Here is a 27,455-nt window from a genome sequence, read left to right on the forward strand (position 1 = left end):
TAGTAGAGAGGCTGTCAGAGAGACTGGATCTAGACTGACTGGAGTTTAGTAGAGAGGCTGTCAGAGACTGGATCTAGACTGACTGACTGGAGTTTAGTAGAGAGAGGCTGTCAGAGAGACTGGATCTAGACTGACTGGAGTTTAGTAGAGAGACTGGATCTAGACTGACTGGAGTTTAGTAGAGAGGCTGTCAGAGAGACTGGATCTAGACTGACTGGAGTTTAGTAGAGAGACTGGATCTAGACTGACTGGAGTTTAGTAGAGAGGCTGTCAGAGAGACTGGATCTAGACTGACTGGAGTTTAGTAGAGAGGCTGTCAGAGAGACTGGATCTAGACTGACTGGAGTTTAGTAGAGAGGCTGTCAGAGACTGGATCTAGACTGACTGGAGTTTAGTAGAGAGGCTGTCAGAGAGACTGGATCTAGACTGACTGGAGTTTAGTAGAGAGGCTGGATCTAGACTGACTGGAGTTTAGTAGAGAGAGGCTGTCAGAGGGACTGGATCTAGACTGACTGGAGTTTAGTAGAGAGAGGCTGTCAGAGAGACTGGATCTAGACTGACTGGAGTTTAGTAGAGAGACTGGATCTAGACTGACTGGAGTTTAGTAGAGAGAGGCTGTCAGAGACTGGATCTAGACTGACTGGAGTTTAGTAGAGAGACTGGATCTAGACTGACTGGAGTTTAGTAGAGAGGCTGGATCTAGACTGACTGGAGTTTAGTAGAGAGGCTGGATCTAGACTGACTGGAGTTTAGTAGAGAGGCTGTCAGAGAGACTGGATCTAGACTGACTGGAGTTTAGTAGAGAGGCTGGATCTAGACTGACTGGAGTTTAGTAGAGAGGCTGTCAGAGAGACTGGATCTAGACTGACTGGAGTTTAGTAGAGAGGCTGTCTAGACTGGATCTAGACTGACTGGAGTTTAGTAGAGAGGCTGTCAGAGAGACTGGATCTAGACTGACTGGAGTTTAGTAGAGAGGCTGTCAGAGAGACTGGATCTAGACTGACTGGAGTTTAGTAGAGAGAGGCTGTCAGAGAGACTGGATCTAGACTGACTGGAGTTTAGTAGAGAGGCTGTCAGAGAGACTGGATCTAGACTGACTGGAGTTTAGTAGAGAGACTGGATCTAGACTGACTGGAGTTTAGTAGAGAGGCTGTCAGAGAGACTGGATCTAGACTGACTGGAGTTTAGTAGAGAGGCTGTCAGAGAGACTGGATCTAGACTGACTGGAGTTTAGTAGAGAGGCTGTCGGAGAGGCTGGATCTAGACTGACTGGAGTTTAGTAGAGAGGCTGTCAGAGAGACTGGATCTAGACTGACTGGAGTTTAGTAGAGAGAGGCTGTCAGAGAGGCTGGATCTAGACTGACTGGAGTTTAGTAGAGCGACTGGATCTAGACTGACTGGAGTTTAGTAGAGAGAGGCTGTCAGAGAGACTGGATCTAGACTGACTGGAGTTTAGTAGAGAGACTGGATCTAGACTGACTGGAGTTTAGTAGAGAGGCTGGATCTAGACTGACTGGAGTTTAGTAGAGAGGCTGTCAGAGAGACTGGATCTAGACTGACTGGAGTTTAGTAGAGAGACTGTCAGAGAGACTGGATCTAGACTGACTGGAGTTTAGTAGAGAGGCTGTCAGAGAGACTGGATCTAGACTGACTGGAGTTTAGTAGAGAGGCTGTCAGAGAGACTGGATCTAGACTGACTGGAGTTTAGTAGAGAGAGGCTGTCAGAGAGACTGGATCTAGACTGACTGGAGTTTAGTAGAGAGGCTGTCAGAGACTGGATCTAGACTGACTGGAGTTTAGTAGAGAGGCTGTCAGAGACTGGATCTAGACTGACTGGAGTTTAGTAGAGAGGCTGTCAGAGACTGGATCTAGACTGACTGGAGTTTAGTAGAGAGAGGCTGTCAGAGAGACTGGATCTAGACTGACTGGAGTTTAGTAGAGAGGCTGTCAGAGACTGGATCTAGACTGACTGGAGTTTAGTAGAGAGGCTGTCAGAGACTGGATCTAGACTGACTGGAGTTTAGTAGAGAGACTGGATCTAGACTGACTGGAGTTTAGTAGAGAGGCTGTCAGAGAGACTGGATCTAGACTGACTGGAGTTTAGTAGAGAGGCTGTCAGAGACTGGATCTAGACTGACTGGAGTTTAGTAGAGAGGCTGTCAGAGACTGGATCTAGACTGACTGGAGTTTAGTAGAGAGACTGGATCTAGACTGACTGGAGTTTAGTAGAGTGGCGCAGTGGTCTAAGGCTGTTCCACTAGAGATCCTGGTTCGAATCCAGGCTCTGTCGTAGCCGGCCGCGACCGGGAGACCCATGGGGGCGGCGCACAATTGGCCCGGCGTCGTCCAGGGTATGGGAGGGAATGGCTGGCAGGGATCTAGCTCAGTTGGTAGAGCATGGCGTTTGCAACGCCAGGGTTGTGGGTTCGATTCCCACGGGGGGCCAGTATAAAAATAAAATCAGTAAATAATGTATGCACTCACTAACTGTAAGTCGCTCTGGATAAGAGCGTCTGCTAAATGACTAAAATGTAAATGAGAGGCTGTCAGAGAGACTGGATCTAGACTGACTGGAGTTTAGTAGAGAGAGACTGGAGCTGGAACTGGACCCAACACAGCAGGATTCGAGAGGAGACGGAGACATCGCTCAGAACTGGACCCAACACAGCAGGGTTCGAGAGGAGACGGAGACATCGCTCAGAACTGGACCCAACACAGCAGGGTTCGAGAGGAGACGGAGACATCGCTCAGAACTGGACCCAACACAGCAGGGTTCGAGAGGAGACGGAGACATCGCTCAGAACTGGACCCAACACAGCAGGGTTCGAGAGGAGACGGAGACATCGCTCAGAACTGGACCCAACACAGCAGGGTTCGAGAGGAGACGGAGACATCGCTCAGAACTGGACCCAACACAGCAGGGTTCGAGAGGAGACGGAGACAGCGCCCAGAACTGGACCCAACACAGCAGGGTTCGAGAGGAGAAGGAGACATCGCTCAGAACTGGACCCAACACAGCAGGGTTCGAGAGGAGACGGAGACAGCGCCCAGAACTGGACCCAACACAGCAGGGTTCGAGAGGAGACAGAGACACACAGAGCATTTAAAAGCATGTAACAAACAATGACAGAGTGAGAGAGCAACAGCTGTGTGCCAGTCTCACAGTGCAGACACAGATTCAGACTCAACACAGAGCCAGTCTGCTCACAACAACACTGCTCCAGCTGTCTGTCTTACTAGGACGAGATCCAGGCCTTGATAAAAAGGGGGAGAGGAGGTGAAGAGAGAGGGATGAGGGGGTTAGTGTGAATCGCGGGTACAAGCCGATTCAACAATGGGTTACTGCTAGGAAACCAAAGTGTCACAATGCGGAGCAACCACTGTAACAATGGCCAGTCACCGGGGGCTCTCTACTCCAGATCATTCACTGGGCTACTACAGTGACTGGCAAACTGCTCAATCAAACACACACACACACACACAAGACAAAGACAGCCAAACACACACACACACAAGACAAAGACAGCCAAACACACAAAGACCTTACTATTATCAACTCATTACATTACAGCAGGGGGCCCTGACCCACTCTCTTAGAGGGGGAAACCTGGGGCTTTCTAAACGGACACACACACTAAAAGCAAGGGAGGGAGGCAGGCAGGGGGGCCTCTGTGATAGACACACAGGGAGAGGGGGACCCAGTCTAATGCAGCTCAATGGGCAGTATGAGTCAGGGCAGGGCATGGCATGAGGTGGCTAGCATATAGACTGGAAAAGCCCTCCATTCAGTCAGTCACACAACACTATTACTGGAAGCAGACAGACAGACAGTCTGGCCTCACCACTATGGACTATTTCAAATGGCTAAAATGGTTCACAAGGCATTCCAGTTGTTATGGATCAAGGCTGTCCCTGACAAAAATACATCTTGGTCGACCGAAAGTTGTCCGTTCTTTCGACCAATCGATTGGTCTAAATTTTAAAACGTGTATTTTTCCATATATAGACACACCCTGTGTTTTAATAAAATCAGCTATATATGCATTGAGCTTGACTGATGCTTTAAGCTCACTGTTTGATTAAATCAGACACAAATGACTCAAGAGGGAGCCAGAGATAAAGATAACCAGAAGAAAAAGATAAACTTAACCTGTCCTGACCATCCTCCTCCCGCTCCTGCTGGCTTTCACAGATTCTGCCGTTACTCTCCTGAAGTTGCCGGTAATAGGCTACACAAGTAATCGGCAACCTTTCTCATGTGGAATGCTAATGTATCTTACCATTTCTGCCGATCTGGGTGTCAGTTATGGTTTTCATATGCACATTTTCGTGGAACAGTTTCATTTCATTTATAGTAACGTCTTCGTATCTCAAAATCATTGTCATGTGGTTAATAAAAATGATATCCAAATGTAAATGAAAATGATACAAACATAAAAAGTAACTTCTATTGCCATTGCCAACTATGTAAAAAAAATCCTACATAAAGCCAACAAATACAAACATTGCAGCCTGCAGGTAGAAAATATCCTATGAATCACATTGGCTACACATGGCATGTCTGCAACATACTTGAAACATTGTATCAACTATTAACTTGGGTCTGGCCTGAAGCTCCTTGCAACATTGTATAAAATATTCTGGGCCCTCAGAGTGTCCAGCGGCTGTGAGCTCAGGACAGACACAGCTGTAGGCTATTTGCGCAAGGGATAAGGAGTAATCAGCAGGCCTATTTTATTACGTTTTCACTGGATCAGAGCATGACATTTTTCCCTTTCACGCCGAGTGGTTATCGAAAGGGAGAGAGCTGGAAAGGTTTTTCAAATACATCGAGGAATTATTGTAATTCTCAATGGATGTAAAAACAGACTTTGTTTGCTTGCTGTTTGAGGTGAAGAAAACATTACTTTGAGAAGCTCCACAGGTCATTAGTGGTGGTGCTTTAAGCCAATCAGAAATACTATCAGATCCTACATTTGCGCGCAGGCCAGGTAGCCTATAGGCCTGTTTCTATGCGTGTAATCAACATTGACAGCAGCGCTACAAACATGACAAAAGTCGTAAATGGAATGAAATAAACCTAAACTTGTTTCTCACAAGTGTAGCAGGTTGTGCTCTCTGCAAACAACGTGTCCACTCCGACAATGAGAACGGTAAAAAAATTGAATAATAATATATTGAATGCATTAACAGACATTACCGTAACCAAAGTAACAAACATTGTAGATTAGAAATTATAGGAATTAAACGGTAAATGTACTACTCGTGATATATGTAATGGGGAATTGATAAGACACTAACAATCAAACGCAAACAATTCACACAATGAAGTTATGAAACAATGAATAATGCACAAATTGGTGGGAGAGAGCGCATTCTGGAGAGAGAAGGGCGTTGTGCATCTGGGCGCAGGGTCAGTCCGACGTCTGCATTGGCCATGCAGCATTTACGGTGATACGGCCTCAGTAGAAGAGGGCGCTCATCATTCTTGCGCTTCGCAGAGCAGTGCAGAGATGTTGTCAAGGAAGTGAGTGTGTTTTCTACAGGATGTACCGCCACCACCTACCTCCAGTGGACACTCTCTACATAACTCCCCCTCTTTCTCTACATAACTCCCCCCTCTCTCTACATTACCTCCCCCTCTCTACATGACCTCTGCCCCCCCACTACATGACCTCCCCCCCTCCCTCTACATAACTCCCCCTCCCTCTAAATGACCTCCCCCTCCCTCTAAATGACCTCCCCCCTCCCTCTAAATGACCTCCCCTCCCTCTAAATGACCTCCCCCTCTACATCTACATGACCTCCCCCCTCTCTCGCTACATGACCTCCCCCTCTCCCGCTACATGACCTCCCCCCTCTCTCGCTACAGACCTCCCCCCTCTCTCGCTACAGACCTCCCCCCTCTCTCGCTACAGCACCTCCCCCCTCTCTCGCTACATGACCTCCCCCCTCTCCACATGACCTCCCCCCTCTCTCGCTACATGACCTCCCCCCTCTCCCACTACATGACCTCCCCCCTCTCTCGCTACATGACCTCCCCCCTCTCTCGCTACATGACCTCCCCCCTCTCGCTCACATGATCTCCCCCTCTCTCGCTACATGACCTCCCCCCTCTCTCGCTACATGACCTCCCCTCCCCTCTAAATGACCTCCCCCCTCTACATCTACAGACCTCCCCCCTCTCTCTCGCTACATGACCTCCCCCCTCTCCACATGACCTCCCCCCTCTCGCTACATGACCTCCCCCCTCTCCCGCTACATGACCTCCCCCCTCTCGCTACATGATCTCCCCCCTCTCTCGCTACATGACCTCCCCCTCTCCCTCTACATGACCTCCCCTCTCTCGCTACATGACCTCCCCCCTCTCCACATGACCTCCCCCCTCTCTCGCTGCACATGACCTCCCCCCTCTCTCACTACATGACCTCCCCCCTCTCTCACTACATGACCTCCCCCCTCTCTCACTACATGACCTCCCCCCTCTCTCGCTACGCACCTCCCCCCTCTCCACACGACCTCCCCCTCTCTCGCTGCAGACCTCCCCCCTCTCCCACTACATGACCTCCCCCTCTCCCACTACATGACCTCCCCCCTCTCTCGCTACATGACCTCCCCCCTCTCCCGCTACACGACCTCCCCCTCTCTCGCTACATGACCTCCCCCCTCTCTGCATGACCTCCCCCCTCTCTACAGACCTCCCCCCCTCTCTACATGACCTCCCCCCTCTCCCGCTACATGACCTCCCCCTCTCGCTACAGACCTCCCCCTCTCCACGCACCTCCCCCTCTCCCACTACATGACCTCCCCCCCTCTCCACATGACCTCCCCCCTCTCTCGCTACGCACCTCCCCCCTCTCTACATGACCTCCCCCCCTCTCCCACTACATGACCTCCCCCTCTCTCGCTACATGACCTCCCCCCTCTCCCGCTACATGACCTCCCCCCTCTCCCGCTACATGACCTCCCCCCTCTCTCGCTACATGACCTTCCCCCTCTCTCGCTACAGACCTCCCCCTCTACATCTACATGACCTCCCCTCTCCCGCTACATGACCTCCCCCTCTCCCGCTACAGACCTCCCCTTGCGGCCTCCCTTACATCTACATGACCTCCCCCTCTCTCGCTACGACCTCCCCCCTCTCTCGCTACATGACCTCCCCCCTCTCTACATGACCTCCCCCCTCTCCCACTACATGACCTCCCCCCTCTCTACATGACCTCCCCCCTCTCTCGCTACATGACCTCCCCCCCTCTCTACATGACCTCCCCCCCTCTCTACATGACCTCTGAAAAACACCAAAAGAAAGATGCCCAGGGTCCCTGCTCATCTGCGTGAACGTGCCTTAGGCACGCTACAAGGAGGCATGAGGACTGCAGATGTGGCCAGGGCAATAAATTGCAATGTCTGTACTGTGAGACGCCTATGACAGCGCTACAGGGAGACAGGACGGACAGCTGATCGTCCTCACAGTGGCAGACCACGTGTAACAACACCTGCACAGGATCGGTACATCTGAACATCACACCTGTGGGACAGGTACAGGATGGCAACAACAACTGCCCGAGTTACACCAGGAACGCACAATCCCTCCATCAGTGCTCAGACTGTCCGCAATAGGCTGAGAGAGGCTGGACTGAGGGCATGTAGGCCTGTTGTAAGGCAGGTCCTCACCAGACATCACCGGCGACAAAGTCGCCTATGGGCACAAAGCCACCGTCGCTGGACTAGACAGGACTGGCAAAAAGTGCTCTTCACCGACGAGTCACGGTTTTGTTTCACCAGGGGTGATGGTCGGATTCGAGTTTATCATCGAAGGAATGAGCATTACACCGAGGCCTGTCCTCTGGAGCGGGATCGATTTGGAGGTGGATGGTCCGTCATGGTCTGGGCGGTGTGTCACAGCAACATCGGACTGAGCTTGTTGTCATTGCAGGCAATCTCAATGCTGTGCGTTACAGGGAAGACATCCTCCTCCCTCATGTGGTACCCTTCCTGCATGCTCATCCTGACATGACCCTCCACCATGTCAATGCCACCAGCCATACTGCTCGTTCTGTGCGTGATTTCCTGCAAGACAGGAATGTCAGTGTTCTGCCATGACCAGCGAAGAGCCCGGATCTCAATCCCATTGAGCACGTCTGGGACCTGTTGGATCGGACGGTGAGGTCTAGGGCCATTCCCCCCAGAAATGTCCGGGAACTTGCAGGTGCCTTGGTGGAAGAGTGGGGTAACATCTCACAGCAAGAACTGGCAAATCTGGTGCGGTCCATGAGGAAGAGATGCACTGCAGTACTTAATGCAGCTGGTGGCCACACCAGATACTGACTGTTACTTTTGATTTTGACCCCCCCTTTGTTCAGGGACACATTATTCAATTTCTGTTAGTTACATGTCTGTGGAACTTGTTCAGTTTATGTCTCAGTTGTTGAATCTTGTTATGTCCATACAAATATTTACACACGTTAAGTTTGCTGAAAATAAACGCAGTTGACAGTGAGAGGATGTTTCTTTTTTTGCTGAGTTTATAACCTGTGGGTGAGGTAGGGGGGGCTGTGTGGGGTGATGCTCACACTACAAGCAAGAATAGGCGTATATTTCAGCTTAAGTTTCTGCACTGAGGATAGCTCTATACTGGGACCATGATGATGGTGATGAGGGGATGAAGTCGGCATGGCAACACACACCAATGCCAACTGCCACCTAAACATCATCTTAAGTTCTATATGGAACACAACAAAGGCCCTCCAAGGTAACACTTTTTTTGCTGATGTTTAAAATACACACCAAAGTCTGTGGACACTCCTTCAAATTAGTAGATTTGGCTATGTCAGCCACACTCGTTGCTGACAGTTGTATAAAATCATCTGGAAGCAACGTCAGCACAATAACTGTTCGTCGGGAGCTTCATGAGATGGGTTTCCATGGCCGAGCAGCCGCACACAAGCCTAAGATCACCATGCGCAATGCCAAGTGTCGGCTGGAGAGGTGTAAAGCTTGCCGCCATTGGACTCTGGAACGGTGGAAACGCGTTCTCTGGAGTGATGAATCACCATCTGGCAGTCCGACGGACGACTCTGGGATTGGCGGATGCCAGGAGAACACTACCTGCCCGAATGCATAGTACCAACTGTAAAGTTTGGTGGATGAGGAATAATGGTCTGTGGGTGTTTTTTTATGGTTCGGGCTAGGCCCCTTAGTTCCAGTGAAGGGAAATCTTAATGCTCCAGCATACAATGACATTCTAGATGATTCTGAGCTTCCAACTTTGTGGCAACTGTTTGGGGAAGGCCCTTTCCTGTTTCAGCATGACAATGCCCCTGTGCACAAAGTGAGGTCCATACAGAAGTGGTTTGTTGTGATCGGTGAGGGAGAACTTGACTGGCCTGCACAGAGCCCTGACCTCAACCCCATTGAACACCTTTAAGATTAATTGGAAAGCCGACTGCGAGCCAGGCCTAATCACCCAACATCAGTGCACAACCTCACTAATGCTCGTGGCTGAATGGAAGCAAGTCCCCACAGCAATGTTCCAACATCTAGTGGAAAGCCTACCCAGATAAGTGAAGGCTGTTATAGCAGCAAAGGGGAGACCAACTCCATATTAACACCCATGATTTTGGAATGAGATGTTCGAGCAGGTGTCCACATACTTTTTGTCATGTAGTGTATATTTGCTACTGCTCGACAAAAGAAAATCTTGGGCAACCAACAGCCTATCGACCAAACAATCGACCAGTCGAATAATTGGATACGGATACGTTTAGCTAAGATGGGCATTTGACTAGTTGAAGTTAATGTTATGTTTATGCTAGCTGTCTAACAGAGGTAAGAACTGTAGAGAATGTGATTCGAAAGGGAGGTTTACCTAAACAGATAGAGGAATGAGGGAGATCTGGCCTTGTTTGTTTGTGTGTGTGTGTGTGTGTGTGTGTGTGTATAAACACGTGCTGACAAAGGAAGTAAACTGAACATGCCCTTTATGTAAAGACCAGTGATTGGCAGGCGTCTTTGTGTGAGTGAGTTATATAATCAAACTGCCCTGCTGAGACACTACTGTAGGTCTACACCCAGGACAAGGGGAGAGAGAGAGAGAGAGAGAGAGCGAGAGAGCGAGAGAGCGAGCGAGCGAGAGAGAGAGAGCGAGAGAGAGAGAGAGCGAGAGAGAGGAGAGAAAGAGAGAGAGAGAGAGAGCGAGAGAGAGAGAGAGAAAGAGAGAGAGAGAAAGAGAGAGAGAGAGAGAGAGAAAGAGAGAGAGAGAAAGAGAGAGAAAGAGAGAGAGAGAGACAGAGAGAGAGAGAGAGAGAAAGAGAGACAGAGGGAGAGAGAGAGACAGAAAGAGAGAGAGAGAGAAAGGGAAAGGGGATACCTAGTCAGTTGTACAACTGAATGCATTCAACTGAAATGTGTCTTCCGCATTTAACCCAACCCCTCTAAATCAGAGAGGTGCCTTAATCGACATCCATGTCTTCGGCGCCCGGGGAACAGTGGGTGAACTGCTTTGCTCTGAGAGAGAGAGAGCGAGGCGAGAGGGAGAGAGAGAGAGAGACAGAGATGGTAGGCTTCGAGGGGACTCCTACGGTAGGTACACCTACAGCACATCCCTGGACAAACTTCCTGGACAAAATGTTTTCCTGCAATAGTGAAGGTGTAAACTTAGCAGTAGCCTGAACAGTATATTTGACATATCAGCTAACATATCAAATTCAAAAGGAAAACCTAAGTAAATTAACAGCAATTAGAAATGATGAAGAGTGCAAAAACCTAAAGAAAGAAATTGAGAAACCTATCCAACCATAAACAGAGACCCAGAAAACCATATGCCTTCACTATGGGGAAACACTGAAACAGTACAGAAATACGTCAGAAAAAGGAACAGCACATCAGAAAACATCTCAATGTTATTGAATACTTTTTCCACATTTTGTTACGTTACAGCCTTATTCTAAAATGGATTAAATTGTTTTTTTCCTCATTAATCTACACAAAACACCCCATAATGACAAAAAAAAAACAGAAATACCTTATTTAAATAAGTATTCAGACCCTTTGCTATGAGACTCGAAATTGAGCTCAGGTGCATCCTGTTTCCATTGATAATCCATGAGCTGTTTCTACAACTTGAGTGGAGTCCACCTGTGGTAAATTCAATTGATTGGACATGATTTGGAAAGGCACACACCTGTCTATACAAGGTCCCACAGTTTACAGTGCATGTCCGAGCAAAAACCAAGCCATGAGGTCTAAGGAATCTTCCGTAGAGCTCCGAGACAGGATTGTGGCGAGGCACAGATCTGGGGAAGGGTACCAAAACATTTCTGCAGCATTGAAGATCCTCAAGAACACAGTGGCCTCCATCATTCTTAAATTGAAGAAGTTTTGAACCGCCAAGACTCTTCCTTGAGCTGGCCGCCCGGTCAAACTGAGCAATCGGGGGAGAAGGGCCTTGGTCAGGGAAGTGACCAAGAACCTGATGGTCACTTTGAAAGAGCTCCAGAGTTCCTAGGTGGAGATGGGAGAACCTTCCAGAGGGACAACCATCTCTGCAGCACTCCACCAATCAGGCCTTTATGGTAGAGTGGCCAGACGGAAGCCACTCCTCAGTAAAAGGCACATGACAGCCCGCTTGGAGTTTGCCAAAAGGCACCTAAAGGACTCTCAGACCATGAAAAACAAGATTCTCTGGTCTGATGAAACCAAGATTGAACTCTTTGGCCTGAATGCCAAGCGTCACATCTGGAGGAAACCTGGCACCATCCCTATGGTGAAGCATGGTGGTGGCAGCATCATGCTTTAAGGAAGTTTTTCAGCTGGGAGACTAGTCAGGATAAAGGGAAAGATGAACGGAGCAAAGTACAGAGAAATCCTTGATGAAAACCTGCTCCAGAGCGCTCAGGACCTCAGACTGGGGCGAAGGTTCACCTTCCAACAGGACAATGACCCTAAGCACACATCCAAGACAACGCAGGAGTTGCTTCGGGACAAGTCTCAATGTCCTTGAGTGGCCAAGCCAAAGCACGGAATTTAACCCAATAGAACATCTCTGGAGAGACCTGAAAATAGCTGTGCAGCGACACTCCCCATCTAACCTGACAGAGCTTGAGAGGATCTGCAGAGAAGAATGGGAGAAACTCCCCAAATACAGGTGTGCCAAGCTTGTAGCGTCATACCCAAGAAGACTTGAGGCTGTAATCGCTGCCAAAGGTGCTTCAACAAAGTACTGAGTAAAGCGTCTCAATACTTATGTAAATGTGATATTTCAGTTGTTTATTTTTAATACATTTCATGTCATTATGGGGTATTGTGTGCAGATTGATGAGGAAAATAAACCATTTTTTTCAATTTTAGAATAAGGCTGCAACATAACAAAATGTGGAAAAAGTCAAGGGGTCTGAATACTTTCGGAATGCAATGTATGGATAAACCACTTCTCCTTTTCGGTTATATAACAAAGAACCAAGACCAAAAACATATACATGACAATTGACAAAACGTAGAACCAGCTATGAAAGACTACCAGAACCCATTGGATTCTCCATTTACGTTGAATGAACTACAGGACCCTGTATATACCCTGCACACCTAACGTTACAAACAAAACAAAAGCAAAGTCTTCTCATGTTTTGTTGATTTCAAAAAAGCTTTTGACTCAATTTTGCATGAAGGCCTGTTGTACAAATTAATGGAAATTATTGTTGGTTGGAAAACCTACGATATTATAAAATCAATGTACACAAACAATAAGTGTCAAAATTGGCAATAAACACACAGATTTCTTGCCTCAGGGCTGTAGGGTGAGCCAAGGATGAAGATTGAGCCCCACCCTCTTCAACATTTACACAAATATTTTTTTTTTTTTAGCAGACGTTCTTATCCAGATAAACGAAACATGTAAAGTGTCGGTCCCATGTTTCATGAGCTGAAATAAAAAATCCCCAAAATGTTCAATACGCACAAAAAGCTTATTTCTCTCAAATTTTGTGCACAAATTTGTTTTCATCCCTGTTGGTGAGGATTTCTCCTTTGCAAAGATAATCCATCCACCTGACAGGTGTGGCATATCAACAAGCTGATTAGACAGCATGATCGTTACAGGTGCTGGGGACAATAAAAGGCCACTCTAAAATGTGCAGTGTCACACAACACAATGACACAGATGTCTCAAGTTTTGAGGGAGCGTGCAATTGGCATGCTGACTGCAGGAATGTCCACCAGAGCTGTTGGCAGATAACTGAATGTTAATTTCTCTACCATAAACTGCCTCCAACGTCGTTTTAGAGAATTTGGCAGTACGTCCATCCGGCCTCACAACCGCAGATCACGTGTAACCACGCCAGCCCAGGACCTCCATATCCGGCTTCTTCACCTGCGGGACCGTCTGTGGGGGGGGTGCTGAGGAGTATTTCTGTCTGTAATAAAGCCCTTTTGTGGGGAAAAACTCATTCTGATTGGCTGGGCCTGGCTCCCCAGTGGGTGGGCCTGGCTCCCCAGTGGGTGGGTCTGCCTGCCAAGTGGGTGGGCCTATGCCCTCCCAGGCCCACCCATGGCTGCGCCCCTGCCCAGTCATGTGAAATCCATAGATTAGGGACTAATGAATTTATTTCAATTGACTGATTTCCTTATATGAACTGGCACTCAGTAAAACCTTTGAAATTGTTGCATGTTGCGTTTATTTTTGTTCAGAATATATCAATTAATTGGCCACTGTTTGCAGATGATCTGGTGCTGTCCCCAACCAAGGAGGGCCTGCAGCAGCACCTAGCTCTTCTGCATAGATTCTGTCAGACTTGGGCCCAGACAGTGAATCTCAGTAAGACAAAAATAATGTTGTTCCAAAAGGTCCAGTTGCCAGGACCACGAACATACATTCTATCTAGACATTGTAGAGCACACAAAGAATTACACATACCTAAAACATCAGCACCACAAGTAACTTCCACAAAGCTGTGAATGATCTGAGAGACAAGGCAAGAAGGGCCTTCTATGCCATCAAAAGGAACATTAAATTTGACATACCAATTAGGATCTGGCTAAAAATACTTGAATCAGTTATAGAACCCATTGCCCTTTATGGTTCTGAGGTCTGGGGTCCACTCACCAACCAAGAATTCACAAAATGGGACAAACACCCAATTGAGACTCTGCATGCAGAATTCTGCAAAAATATCCTCCATGTACAACGCAAAACCCCAAATAATGCATGCAGAGCAGAATTAGGATGGTTCCCGCTAATTATCAAAATCCAGAAACGAGCCATTAAATTCCACAACCACCTAAAAGAAAGCGATGCCCAAACCTTCCATCACAAAGCCCTAACCTGCCAGAAGATGAGCTGGTTCTGGGGCTCTGTTCACAAACACAAACAGACCCCACAGAGCCCCAGGACAGCAACACAATTAGACCCAACCAAATCATGAGAAAACAAAAAGTTAATTACTTGAAACATTGGAAATAACAAAAAAACTAAGCAAACTAGAATGCTATTTGGCCCTAAACAGAGAGTACACAGTGGCAGAATACCTGACCGTTGTGACTGACCCAAAATGACCCAAAATGAAGGAACGCTTTGACTATGTACAGACTCGGTGAGCATAGCCTTGCTATTGAGAGAGGTCGCCTTAGACAGTTTATGTGGCCACTGTCCACAACATTAGGTGGAAACTGAGCTACACTTTCTAACCTCCTATCAAATGTACAACCATATAAGAGACATATTTTGCTCAGATTACACAAACCCACGAATCAAATTGACTAACTCCCGTATCTGTTAGCCGTGCAATCCCAGCGGCAAAACGTGTGACCTGCTGCCACAAGAAAGACACACCAATGTAAATATAACCTATATTTATCAGAGAGAGAGAGAGAGACAGAGAGAGAGAGAAAGAGAGAGAGAGATGACCTGTAGGGTAATAAAATGACTGTTAAAAGATGAAAGAGCTCTAGACAACTTCAGGAAGTTCTAAGTCTCTAGAAACAGTTACTGTTGGGAAGCATGCCGGTACTTAAACTCCTCTGTTACGCTTTCTACTCAACTCACTGCATTTCCAATTACCATACAGAGGATGAATTGTCTACTATCCCAAATGATAGAATGGGTGTGGGTGATATCAAACTATTGCCCAAAATACCCAAAATAGGCTGCTATGTCATTGTAAAGTGATTCCCTATATAGCCAGTGTTTGCTGGGAGGAACATTATTCCATTAGAAGCAGAAATGTGAAAGGCCAAGCTCAGCTGTTTCCTACTGTAGGTCATTACCCTAAGAGGGTTAATGATAGGCTGTGGGGAGGGACCGCAGAGTGGAGGGGGTTAATGATAGGCTGTGGGGAGAGACCGCAGAGTGAAGGGGGTTAATGATAGGCTGTGGGGAGAGACCGCAGAGTGGAGGGGGTTAATGATAAGCTGTGGGGAGAGACCGCAGAGTGGAGGGGGTTAATGATAGGCTGTGGGGAGAGACCGCAGAGTGGAGGGGGTTAATGATAGGCTGTGGGGAGAGACCGCAGAGTGGAGGGGGTTAATGATAAGCTGTGGGGAGAGACCGCAGAGTGGAGGGGGTTAATGATAGGCTGTGGGGAGAGACCGCAGAGTGGAGGGGGTTAATGATAAGCTGTGGGGAGAGACCGCAGAGTGGAGGGGGTTAATGATAGGCTGTGGGGAGAGACCGCAGAGTGGAGGGGGTTAATGATAGGCTGTGGGGAGAGACCGCAGAGTGGAGGGGGTTAATGATAGGCTGTGGGGAGAGACCGCAGAGTGGAGGGGGTTAATTAACAGGCTGTGGGGAGAGACCGCAGAGTGGAGGGGGTTAATGATAGGCTGTGGGGAGAGACCGCAGAGTGGAGGGGGGTTAATGATAGGCTGTGGGGGAGAGACCGCAGAGTGGAGGGGGTTAATGATAGGCTGTGGGGAGAGACCGCAGAGTGGAGGGGGGTTAATGATAGGCTGTGGGGAGAGACCGCAGAGTGGAGGGGGTTAATTAACAGGCTGTGGGGAGAGACCGCAGAGTGGAGGGGGTTAATGATAGGCTGTGGGTAGAGACCGCAGAGTGGAGGGGGTTAATGATAAGCTGTGGGGAGAGACCGCAGAGTGGAGGGGGTTAATTAACAGGCTGTGGGGAGAGACCGCAGAGTGGAGGGGGTTAATGATAGGCTGTGGGGAGAGACCGCAGAGTGGAGGGGGTTAATGATAGGCTGTGGGGAGAGACCGCAGAGTGGAGGGGGTTAATGATAGGCTGTGGGGAGAGACCGCAGAGTGGAGGGGGTTAATTAACAGGCTGTGGGGAGAGACCGCAGAGTGGAGGGGGTTAATTAACAGGCTGTGGGGAGAGACCGCAGAGTGGAGGGGGTTAATTAACAGGCTGTGGGGAGAGACCGCAGAGTGGAGGGGGTTAATGATAGGCTGTGGGGAGAGACCGCAGAGTGGAGGGGGTTAATGATAAGCTGTAGGGAGAGACCGCAGAGTGGAGGGGGTTAATTAACAGGCTGTGGGGAGAGACCGCAGAGTGGAGGGGGTTAATGATAGGCTGTGGGGAGAGACCGCAGAGTGGAGGGGGTTAATGATAAGCTGTAGGGAGAGACCGCAGAGTGGGGGGTTAATGATAGGCTGTGGGGAGAGACCGCAGAGTGGAGGGGGTTAATGATAGGCTGTGGGGAGAGACCGCAGAGTGGAGGGGGTTAATGATAGGCTGTGGGGAGAGACCGCAGAGTGGAGGGGGGTTAATTAACAGGCTGTGGGGAGAGACCGCAGAGTGGAGGGGTTAATGATAGGCTGTGGGGAGAGACCGCAGAGTGGAGGGGGTTAATGATAGGCTGTGGGGAGAGACCGCAGAGTGGAGGGGGTTAATTAACAGGCTGTGGGGAGAGACCGCAGAGTGGAGGGGGTTAATGATAGGCTGTGGGGAGAGACCGCAGAGTGGAGGGGGTTAATTAACAGGCTGTGGGGAGAGACCGCAGAGTGGAGGGGGTTAATGATAGGCTGTGGGGAGAGACCGCAGAGTGGAGGGGGTTAATGATAGGCTGTGGGGAGAGACCGCAGGGTGGAGGGGGGTTAATTAACAGGCTGTGGGGAGAGACCGCAGAGTGGAGGGGGTTAATTAACAGGCTGTGGGGAGAGACCGCAGAGTGGAGGGGGTTAATTAACAGGCTGTGGGGAGAGACCGCAGAGTGGAGGGGGTTAATGATAGGCTGTGGGGAGAGACCGCAGAGTGGAGGGGGGTTAATTAACAGGCTGTGGGGAGAGACCGCAGAGTGGAGGGGGGTTAATGATAGGCTGTGGGGAGAGACCGCAGAGTGGAGGGGGTTAATGATAGGCTGTGGGGAGAGACCGCAGAGTGGAGGGGGTTAATGATAGGCTGTGGGGAGATAAGGCTATACATGCTGATACCAGGGGACTTTGATCAGTGTGTGTGTGAGAGAGAGAGAGAGCCCCTTGAATTGAATAGAGAGAGAGAAAATGGGTCTCTATAAACTCTATAAAGACTTTGATCTGAGTGAGTTGTCTCAGAGGCATTGTGGGATTAAAGATGCCCATCCCATCAGATGTACTGAGGGACATAAACAAACATGTTCCTGATGGAACACACACATGCCCACACACTCCCAGGGCACATCATATTTGACCCAACTGACAGAAGGATGAAGTGATGACAGGAAGATATGTAGAAAAGAGAGACAGGAGAGATAGACAGCAGAATATAACCTCAGTGGCTTCGGAAGGTGAAGACATAAGAGACAGATAGAGAAGAACCCAGATAGGACCCAGCTCAGAGAGAAGGACCCAGCTCAGAGAGAAGGACCCAGCTCAGAGAGAAGGACCCAGCTCAGAGAGAAGGACCCAGCTCAGAGAGAAGGACCCAGCTCAGAGAGAAGGACCCAGATAGGACCCAGCTCAGAGAGAAGGACCCAGATAGGACCTAGCTCAGAGAGAAGGACCCAGATAGGACCCAGCTCAGAGAGAAGGATCCAGATAGGACCTAGCTCAGAGAGGAAGAGATAGAGAGGAAGACAAACATAGATGCAAAGGTTAAGGGTCGCACACTAGACGGTGACACTTACATTAGCTCCACCCCCAGGACCATGGGCACCTTGTCTCCGGAGTGGTTGCTACGGAAACGCAGGCGGAAGAGGTGGCTGGCCCCGGGCTGCCGTGACGTCAGCATTACAGCGGTGGTTCTGACGGGTGATAGGTTGATATCCTCGGCCTGGCAGGGTCCCACCCAGATATGGTCCCTCAGAGCATAGTCGATCACTGCATAGCTGTCCTCACTGAGGTGGAGAGAGAGGGAGAGAGAAAGGGAGAGAAAGAGAGAGTGAGTGACCCACAACTGCAACACCACAATTAACTCCATTCTTTATTACCTTGTAGTAATTAGGTAGTGTTTGCTGTAGGGCTGGGAATTGCCAGGGACCTCATGATACGATATTATCACGATACTTAGGTGCTGATTAAATATGTACTGTGATTCTCGCGATTCAATGTGTATTGCGATTCGATACTGCGATTTCACTGCGATTTGATGTTCCAATCATATTACTCACCATATGTCTGCTTCAGAGAGACGAGAGCGAGACATGAGAAAATGAGTTTTGATCAGTCAGGGAAACAAAAGTGCTGAAAATATGTTGGGTCACTATTTAAAAAGATGAGAAATACTGGTTGTCACAGGTACAGCCAACTAGCACTAGCTAACGCTGCTTATAGACTTTACAAATCGATATTTGGAGTCAAATATCAATATAATAAGGTTTATTTGAACAGTGAGAGACAGAAAAAGAAAAACGCATGTCAAAAATGTTATAAATTGATTAGCATTTTAATGAGTATTTGACCCCCTCTCAATCAGAAAGATTTCTGGCTCCCAGGTGTCTTTTATACAGGTAACGAGCTGAGATTAGGAGCACACTCTTAAAGGGATTGCTCCTAATCTCAGCTTGTTACCTGTATAAAAGACACCTGTCCACAGAAGCAATCAATCAATCAGATTCCAAACTCTCCACCATGGCCAAGACCAAAGAGCTCTCCAAGGATGTCAGGGACAAGATTGTAGACCTACACAAGGCTGGAATGGGCTACAAGACCATCGCCAAGCAGCTTGGTGAGACGGTGACAACAGTTGGTGCGATTATTCACAAATGGAAGAAACATAAAAGAACTGTCAATCTCCCTCGGCCTGGGGCTCCATGCAAGATCTCACCTCATGGAGTTGCAATGATCATGAGAATGGTGAGGAATCAGCCCAGAACTACACGGGAGGATCTTGTCAATGATCTCAAGGCAGCTGGGACCATAGTCACCAAGAAAACAATTGGTAACACACTACGCCGTGAAGGACTGAAATCCTGCAGCACCCGCAAGGTCCCCTTGCTCAAGAAAGCACATATACATGCCCGTCTGAAGTTTGCCAATGAACATCTGAATGATTCAGAGGAGAACAGGGTGAAAGTGTTGTGGTCAGATGAGACCAAAATCGAGCTCTTTGGCATCAACTCAACTCGCCGTGTTTGGAGGAGGAGGAATGCTGCCTATGACCCCAAGAACACCATCCCCATCGTCAAACATGGATGTGGAAACATTATGCTTTGGGGGTGTTTTTCTGCTAAGGGGACAGGACAACTTCACCGCATCAAAGGGACGATGGACGGGGCCATGTACCGTCAACTCTTGGGTGAGAACCTCCTTCCCTCAGCCAGGGCATTGGAAATGGGTCATGGATGGGTATTCCAGCATGACAATGACCCAAAACACATGGCCAAGGCAACAAAGGAGTGGCTCAAGAAAAAGCACATTAAGGTCCTGGAGTGGCCTAGCCAGTCTCCAGACCTTAATTCCATAGAAAATCTGTGGAGAGCTGAAGGTTCGAGTTGCCAAATGTCAGCCTCGAAACCTTAATGACTTGGAGAAGATCTGCAAAGAGGAGTGGGACAAAATCCCTCCTGAGATGTGTGCAAACCTGGTGGCCAACTACAAGAAACGTCTGACCTCTGTGATTGCCAACAATGGTTTTGCCAGCAAGTACTAAGTCATGTTTTGCAGAGGGGTCAAATACTTATTTCCCTCATTAAAATGCAAATCAATTTCTAAAATGTTGTACATGCATTTTTCTGGATTTCTTTGTTGTTATTCTGTCTCTCACTGTTCAAATAAACCTACCATTAAAATTATAGACTGATCATTTCTTTGTCAGTGGGCAAACGTACAAAATCAGCAGGGGATCAAATACTTTTTTCCCTCACTGTATATATATATATATATATATATATATATATATATATATGACTGCTCAACATTTGTGTGCTTAGTGCCTACATTTCCCATGAGCACCCGAGCCTCATTATGTTTGACACTTCCTGCTGTTAGTTGGAGCCATATGGAACTCATTCTAGAGCCCAATCTCACACAGGGAAGCTGAGTTAGGGGTCTGCTGGGGCCTGAACTCAGCAGCACCACACACACACACACACACACACACACACACACACACACAGAGACACACACAAAGCCTATAGCATAGTAGGTCTAATTGGGATGTGGAATGACAGCCAGGGACTATTTTCCAGGGATTGAATTCCCTGCATGTGAACCTACACACACACACACACACACACATGCTCGCACGCACACATGCACACACCTACACAAACACACACACACACACGCCAATTCAGTGGGGGCCCTTTCCTACAGCTGGTTGAGAATACCTGTCATGGTTGAGAGGTTGGAGGCAGGGTCTTCTGGTACCCATCACCCTACACTCAATCACTGAATCCACACGGCAACCAACGACAACCAGTCTGACAGCTCAGAGGACGAGGAGGAGAGGTTAAAATGGAGGATCAGAAAGAGGAGGAAGTGTCTGGTGTGTAAGGTGTCAGTAAAGAATTCTAACCTTTCCCAGAATCCCCTACTGCTACAATGTGTGGAATTCCATTTACATTCCTCTGTGGAATGGGAGTGGGGGGGGGGGGCGGAGGGGGGATGGATAGAATGCAGAAGTACTGGCGGCAGGTAGCTTAGTGGTTAAGAGCGTTGTGCCAGTAACCGAAAGGTCGCTGGTTCTAATCCCCGAGCCAACTAGGTGAAAAATCTGTCGATGTGCCCTTGAGCAAGGCACTTAACCCTAATTGCTCCTGTAAGTCGCTCTGGATAAGAGCGTCTGCTAAATAATGTAAATGTAATACTGAATGAGAACTGTAGAGGAGGACTTAGCTGTCGTACAAAGAGAGAAAAGAGCTGCAATATGCACACACACACAGAATGAGAAACATGCTGTCCTTTGATACAGGCTGTTTGTGATAACAAAGGCTTCTCCTCCTTGGTGACTGAACAGACATCAGAATATTAACTGTTCGACCAGTTACCAATCTTTGATGGAAGGAGAGAAAGAGAGATAGAGATGGAGGGGGGGAAGAGAGGATGTTTACAGCAGGGAGAGAGAGTACTGAGACACTAGCTTAGTCACTCACACAGAGAGACAGACACAGACAGAGAGAGAGAGAGAGAAGAATTTCCTGGGGAGATCGGGGCCTACTCAAACAAACACAGACGGGAGATCAGCTTGGAAGAGAGAAGACAGAGGGAAACAAAAAAAAAAGAGGGAGGAGGGAAAAGTGAGAGAGAAAAAGACAAGAGCGTGAGCGGAAGAGGGGAGGCCAGCTTGTGTGTAGTAGTGGTGTTCCTGTGGGTCTAGTGTCTGGTTTTCCTGAACAGTCACTCTCTGCCATGCATCTCTCCACAACACTTGTGTGGGTGGCATTCTCTGCTTCGGTTTAAAATCCTGCCATCTGATTGGTCCCTCGAAGTGGGCTCTCAAAGTTAAGGTAACTTTTTAACTTGATAAGGCAAGCAAGCATTTAACTAATAATAATAATAATTAATAAAACATGGGACTTACATTGCACTTTTCAAGGACCCAAAGTCGCTTTACAATTATAGAAATGAAAAAGAAAAACAGAGATTCACCCCATGCCTGACTTCACAAGATCATGATTGTTGTAAAAGGAGGCAACTGTTTATTTGTTACATTTTTACATTTTAGTCATTTAACAGATGCTCTTAGTTGTTTCTAATCAACAATACACATACAGTGGGGAAAAAAAGTATTTAGTCAGCCACCAATTGTGCAAGTTCTCCCACTTAAAAAGATGAGAGATGCCTGTAATGACAGACAAATTGAGAAAAAAAAATCCAGAAAATCACATTGTAAGATTTTTAATGAATTTATTTACAAATTATGGTGGAAAATAAGTATTTGGTCACCTACAAACAAGCAAGATTTCTGGCTCTCACAGACCTGTAACTTCTTCTTTAAGAGGCTCCTCTGTCCTCCCCTCGTTACCTGTATTAATGGCACCTGTTTGAACTTGTTATCAGTATAAAATACACCTGTCCACAACCTCAAACAGTCACACTCCAAACTCCACTATGGCCAAGACCAAAGAGCTGTCAAAGGACACCAGAAACAAAATTGTAGACCTGCACCAGGCTGGGAAGACTGAATCTGCAATAGGTAAGCAGCTTGGTTTGAAGAAATCAACTGTGGGAGCAATTATTAGGAAATGGAAGACATACAACACCACTGATAATCTCCCTCGATATGGGGCTCCACGCAAGATCTCACCCCGTGGGGTCAAAATGATCACAAGAACGGTGAGCAAAAATCCCAGAACCACACGGGGGGACCTAGTGAATGACCTGCAGAGAGCTGGGACCAAAGTAACAAAGCCTACCATCAGTAACACACTACGCCGCCAGGGACTCAAATCCTGCTGTGTCCCCCTGCTTAAGCCAGTACATGTCCAGGCCCGTCTGAAGTTTGCTAGAGTGCATTTGGATGATCCAGAAGAGGATTGGGAGAATGTCATATGGTCAGATGAAACCAAAATATAACTTTTTGGTAAAAACTCAACTTGTCGTGTTTGGAGTACAAAGAATGCTGAGTTGCATCCAAAGAACACCATACCTACTGTGAAGCATGGGGGTGGAAACATCATGCTTTGGGGTGTTTTTCTGCAAAGGGACCAGGACGACTGATCCGTGTAAAGGAAAGAATGAATGGGGCCATGTATCGTGAGATTTTGAGTGAAAACCTCCTTCCATCAGCAAGGGCATTGAAGATGAAACGTGGCTGGGTCTTTCAGCATGACAATGATCCCAAACACACCGCCCGGGCAACGAAGGAGTGGCTTCGTAAGAAGCATTTCAAGGTCCTGGAGTGGCCTAGCCAGTCTCCAGATCTCAACCCCATAGAAAATCTTTGGAGGGAGTTGAAAATCCGTGTTGCCCAGTGACAGCCCCAAAACATCACTGCTCTAGAGGAGATCTGCATTGAGGAATGGGCCAAAATACCAGCAACAGTGTGTGAAAACCTTGTGAAGACTTACAGAAAACGTTTGACCTGTGTCATTGCCAACAAAGGGTATATAACAAAGTATTGAGAAACTTTTGTTATTGACCAAATACTTATTTTCCACCATAATTTGCAAATAAATTCATTAAAAATCCTACAATGTGATTTTCTGGAATTTCTTTTCTCATTTTGTCTGTCATTGTTGACGTGTACCTATGATGAAAATTACAGGCCTCTCTCATCTTTTTAAGTGGGAGAACTTGCACAATTGGTGGCTGACTAAATACTTTTTTCCCCCACTGTAATCAGTAGATGGGCAGGTGAACCACACATCAGAGCCATCTCCTGAGAAGAGGTAGATGGGCAGGTGAACCACACATCAGAGCCATCTCCACTCCTGGTCAATAGCAGTAGAATCACTCTGGCAGACAAGGCTATGACCAGACGTAGTCCAAGAGAGACTGGCCAGCAGCATGGCGTCCAGGGTTAACGTTGGCTAAACTCTCTATCAAGCTCTACTGTTGGCCTAATGTACTGTGACCTAGCCTACAATTTGTCTAGCCAGTGCTTTTATTTATGTTCATGCAAAGACAGAGAGACTGACAGAGACAGAGAGAAACAGAGAGAGAAACCGAGAGAGAGAGAGAGAGAGAGAGAGAGAGAGAAACCGAGAGAGAGAAACAGAGAGAGCGAGAAAGAGAGAGAGCGAGAAAGAGAGAGATAGAGAGAAACAGAGAGAGAAACAGCGAGAGAGAGAGGGAAACAGAGAGAGAGAAACAGAGAGAGAAACACACAGAGAGAGAGAAACACACAGAGAAACACACAGAGAAAGAGACACAGAGACACACACACAGAGAGAGAGCGAGAGAGAGAGAGAGAGAGAGAGCGAGAGAGAGAGAGTAGCGTGCCACAGCAGGGCTCCCGTGCCTCCACAGAACAAACCCAAACACTCCCAGTCCTGAACACACGCCAGCGGCAGCATACTGCTGGAGCCTGCTGCTTTGGATCAAATTCCCAGAAAGAAAGAAGGTTTGAGGAATTTGGAGAGAGAGCGGCATGGCGATCCGTCTCAGACACAGCTGGAGATTTTGGGGGAAATGAGAAGCATGCACACACACATGAATAAGAGCCAGATGGTTTCCAGGAAGTCATACTTTATTCATAGTGTGCAGAATGGTCCTGAATTTTTTTGGGGAAAAAACAAGCTTCCATTCTGATCCCGCTGACAATGTGCAGGTCCATGGGCTCAGCACAGACACACATATGTACAGACACACAGACGAAATACACCAGACACACACTTCAATACACTCCAGACACCCTGATTCTGAGGACACCAAGAGACAGGTTTGTATGTTTAGCCAGGCCATTTGATGTAGTTTTACACCTGCTAATACATACCTGTGCTAAAGGTTCCTCTGCTTCTTCAAGTAGTTGACCTGCTAAAGGTTCTTCTGCTTCTTCAAGTCGTTGACCTGCTAAAGGTTCCTCTGCTTCTTCAAGTAGTTGACCTGCTAAAGGTTCTTCAAGTCGTTGACCTGCTAAAGGTTCTTCTGCTTCTTCAAGTCGTTGACCTGCTAAAAGGTTATTATGCTTCTTCAAGTCGTTGACCTGCTAAAAGGTTATTCTGCTTCTTCAAGTAGTTGACCTGCTAAAGGTTCTTCAAGTAGTTGACCTGCTAAAGGTTCCTCTGCTTCTTCAAGTAGTTGACCTGCTAAATGTTCCTCTGCTTCTTCAAGTAGTTGACCTGCTAAAGGTTCCTCTGCTTCTTCAAGTAGTTGACCTGCTAAAGGTTCCTCTGCTTCTTCAAGTAGTTGACCTGTGTTCAAAACATGAACACAGAGCTGCGTACTAGGCCAGAGGCCTGGAAGCTCTAGGAAATGAGAATGTACCATACAACCTTCCTCAGTGAACCGGATACAGGATAAGAGAGAGAGAACAAATGCATTTAATTACATGTATAACATCTGAAGGTGTAACCTTCTCAAAACAAAACCAACCACCATTGACCAATTAAACGATACCAAGTTGACAGTAACCTGACCACCAAGACCCAACCTCCACAGGGTGTCACAGCATCTAAAGGCTTGTGTGGGGGATGAGGCCGATGTAAATAAGACAGAGTTCCTGAGAGGAACATAACACCCCTTTTGAGTAATTCAGAGTTCACCCTGTACAGATACAAGTTACCACAGAGATCACACATTCATATAGAAAGCTTCAGAGTTGTCCTCAGTGAACAACTTTCAGATAGATACCAGACATGGATACTATAGCATTATTCTGTCACAATAGTCCTCTGGGTACTGTAACAGAGATCCATGTTGGCCTCTCAGAAGGGGAGGGTTGACTAGTCCTTGGGCATTGTCCTTTGTGCTTTCCTTATGTTCCTGGATCATTTGCCATGCAGCTCCAGGTAACAGAGAGCACATATATTAGGGCCAAGCCTACAACATTGGGGTGTGGCCCGTTTTCCCAGATCACACCTCACCACCATGTCCCAACATGCTGACAGTGAAGACATCAAAACTATGAAATAACACATATGGAATCATGTAGTAACCAAAAATCTAAATATGTGTTAGCCACCCTTTGCCTTGATGACAGCTTTGCACACTCTTGGCATTCTCTCAACCAGCTTCATGAGGTAGTTACCTGGAATGCCTTCTTAAAAGTTAATTTGAAGAATTTCTTTCCTTCTTAAGCCAATCAGTTGTGTTGTGACAAGGTATACAGAAGATAGCCCTACTTGGTAAAAGACCAAGTCCATATTGTGGCAAGAACAGCTCAAATAAGCAAAGAGAAATGACAGTCCATCATTTCCTTAAGAAATTAAGGTCAGTTAATCCGGAAAATTTCAATAACTTTGGAAGTTTCTTCAAGTGCAGTCGCAAAAACCATCAAGCGCTATGACGTAACTGGCTCTCATGAGGACCGCCACAAGAATGGAAGACCCAGATTTACATCTGCTGCAGAGGATAAGTTCATTAGAGTTACCAGCCTCAGAAATTGCAGCACAAATAAATGTTTCACAAAGTTCACGTCACAGACACATCTCAGCATCAACTGTTCAGAGGGGACTGTGTGAATCAGGTCCTTTGATCTGGAGTCCAAATTGGAGATTTTTGGTTCCAACCGCCGTGTCTTTGTGCCGTGTCCGCATGTGTAGTTCCCATCGTAAAGCATGGAGGAGGAGGTGTTATGGTGGCAGTGCTTTGCTGGTGACACTGTCAGTGATTCAAGGCACACTTAACCAGCATGGCTACCACAGCAACAGGACAATTTTTTTACATTTTAGTCATTTAGCAGACGCTCTTATCCAGAGCGACTTACATACGTGCATACATTATTATTATTTTTTTCATACCTGCCGGCCATTCCCTCCCCTACCCTGGACGACGCTGGGCAAATTGTGCACCGCCCCATGGGTCTCCCGGTCGCGGCCGGCTACGACAGAGCCTGGATTCGAACCAGGACCTTAGACCACTGCGCCACTCGGGAGGCATACACAATGGGGACAATGACACAGGCTGTGTAAGGGCTATTTTACCAAGAAGGAGAGTGATGGAGTGCTGCATCAGATGACCTGGCCTCCACAATCCCCTGACCTCAACCCAATTGAAATGGTTTGGGATGAGTCGGACAGCAGAGTGAAGGAAAAGCAGCCAACGAGTGCTCAGCATATGTGGGAACTCCTTCAAGACTGTTGGGAAAGCATTCCAGGTGAAGCTTGTTGAGAGAATGCCAAGAGTGTGCAAATCTGTCATCAAGGCAAATGGTGGCTATATGAAGAATCTCAAATATAAAATATATTTTGATTTGTTTAACCCTTTTTATATATAATATAAAATGAGAGACTGTGGACCCACCTCTTCTTCCTGGTGAGGATGAGGACGTCATTGAAGAGGAAGAAGTAGACCTGCTGTCGTGACGTCCTCTTGGAGAAGATACCGTTCTCCTCCACGAAGGCTGTGAGCTCCCCTCGCTTTACCATCCACCTAGAGGACGACACCAGTGGGAAGGGCTGGGGGGGAGACCGAGGGGGGAGAGACAGAGAGGACAGAGGAGAGAGAGAGAGACACAGAGATGATCAATATCAAGGCTTACAAAATGG

At 47.6% G+C, this 27,455-nt stretch overlaps 1 protein-coding gene and 1 long non-coding RNA gene across 3 annotated transcripts in view; both read right to left on the bottom strand.

The window, feature by feature from the left end:
* Positions 1–27,455, bottom strand: part of LOC121567610 (rho guanine nucleotide exchange factor 26-like) — a 70,026-nt gene that overhangs the window by 10,659 nt on the left and 31,912 nt on the right. For both annotated transcript variants that reach the window (XM_041877791.2, XM_041877790.2), the window contains exons 11-12: positions 27,211–27,365; positions 18,051–18,260 (exon numbers count right to left, since the gene is read on the bottom strand). In XM_041877791.2, coding sequence (XP_041733725.2) covers positions 18,051–18,260; positions 27,211–27,365 — 365 coding nt within the window. The remainder of the gene's footprint in view (positions 1–18,050; positions 18,261–27,210; positions 27,366–27,455) is intronic.
* On the bottom strand, positions 24,478–25,035 carry LOC123489989. Its single transcript, XR_006660776.1, has 3 exons — positions 25,017–25,035; positions 24,880–24,915; positions 24,478–24,780 (listed from the first exon to the last, which is right to left on the bottom strand). It is a non-coding gene; the product is annotated as an uncharacterized LOC123489989 (long non-coding RNA).

Source organism: Coregonus clupeaformis, chromosome 6 (assembly GCF_020615455.1).
Source record: "Coregonus clupeaformis isolate EN_2021a chromosome 6, ASM2061545v1, whole genome shotgun sequence".
Taxonomy (NCBI): Eukaryota; Metazoa; Chordata; class Actinopteri; order Salmoniformes; family Salmonidae; genus Coregonus; species Coregonus clupeaformis.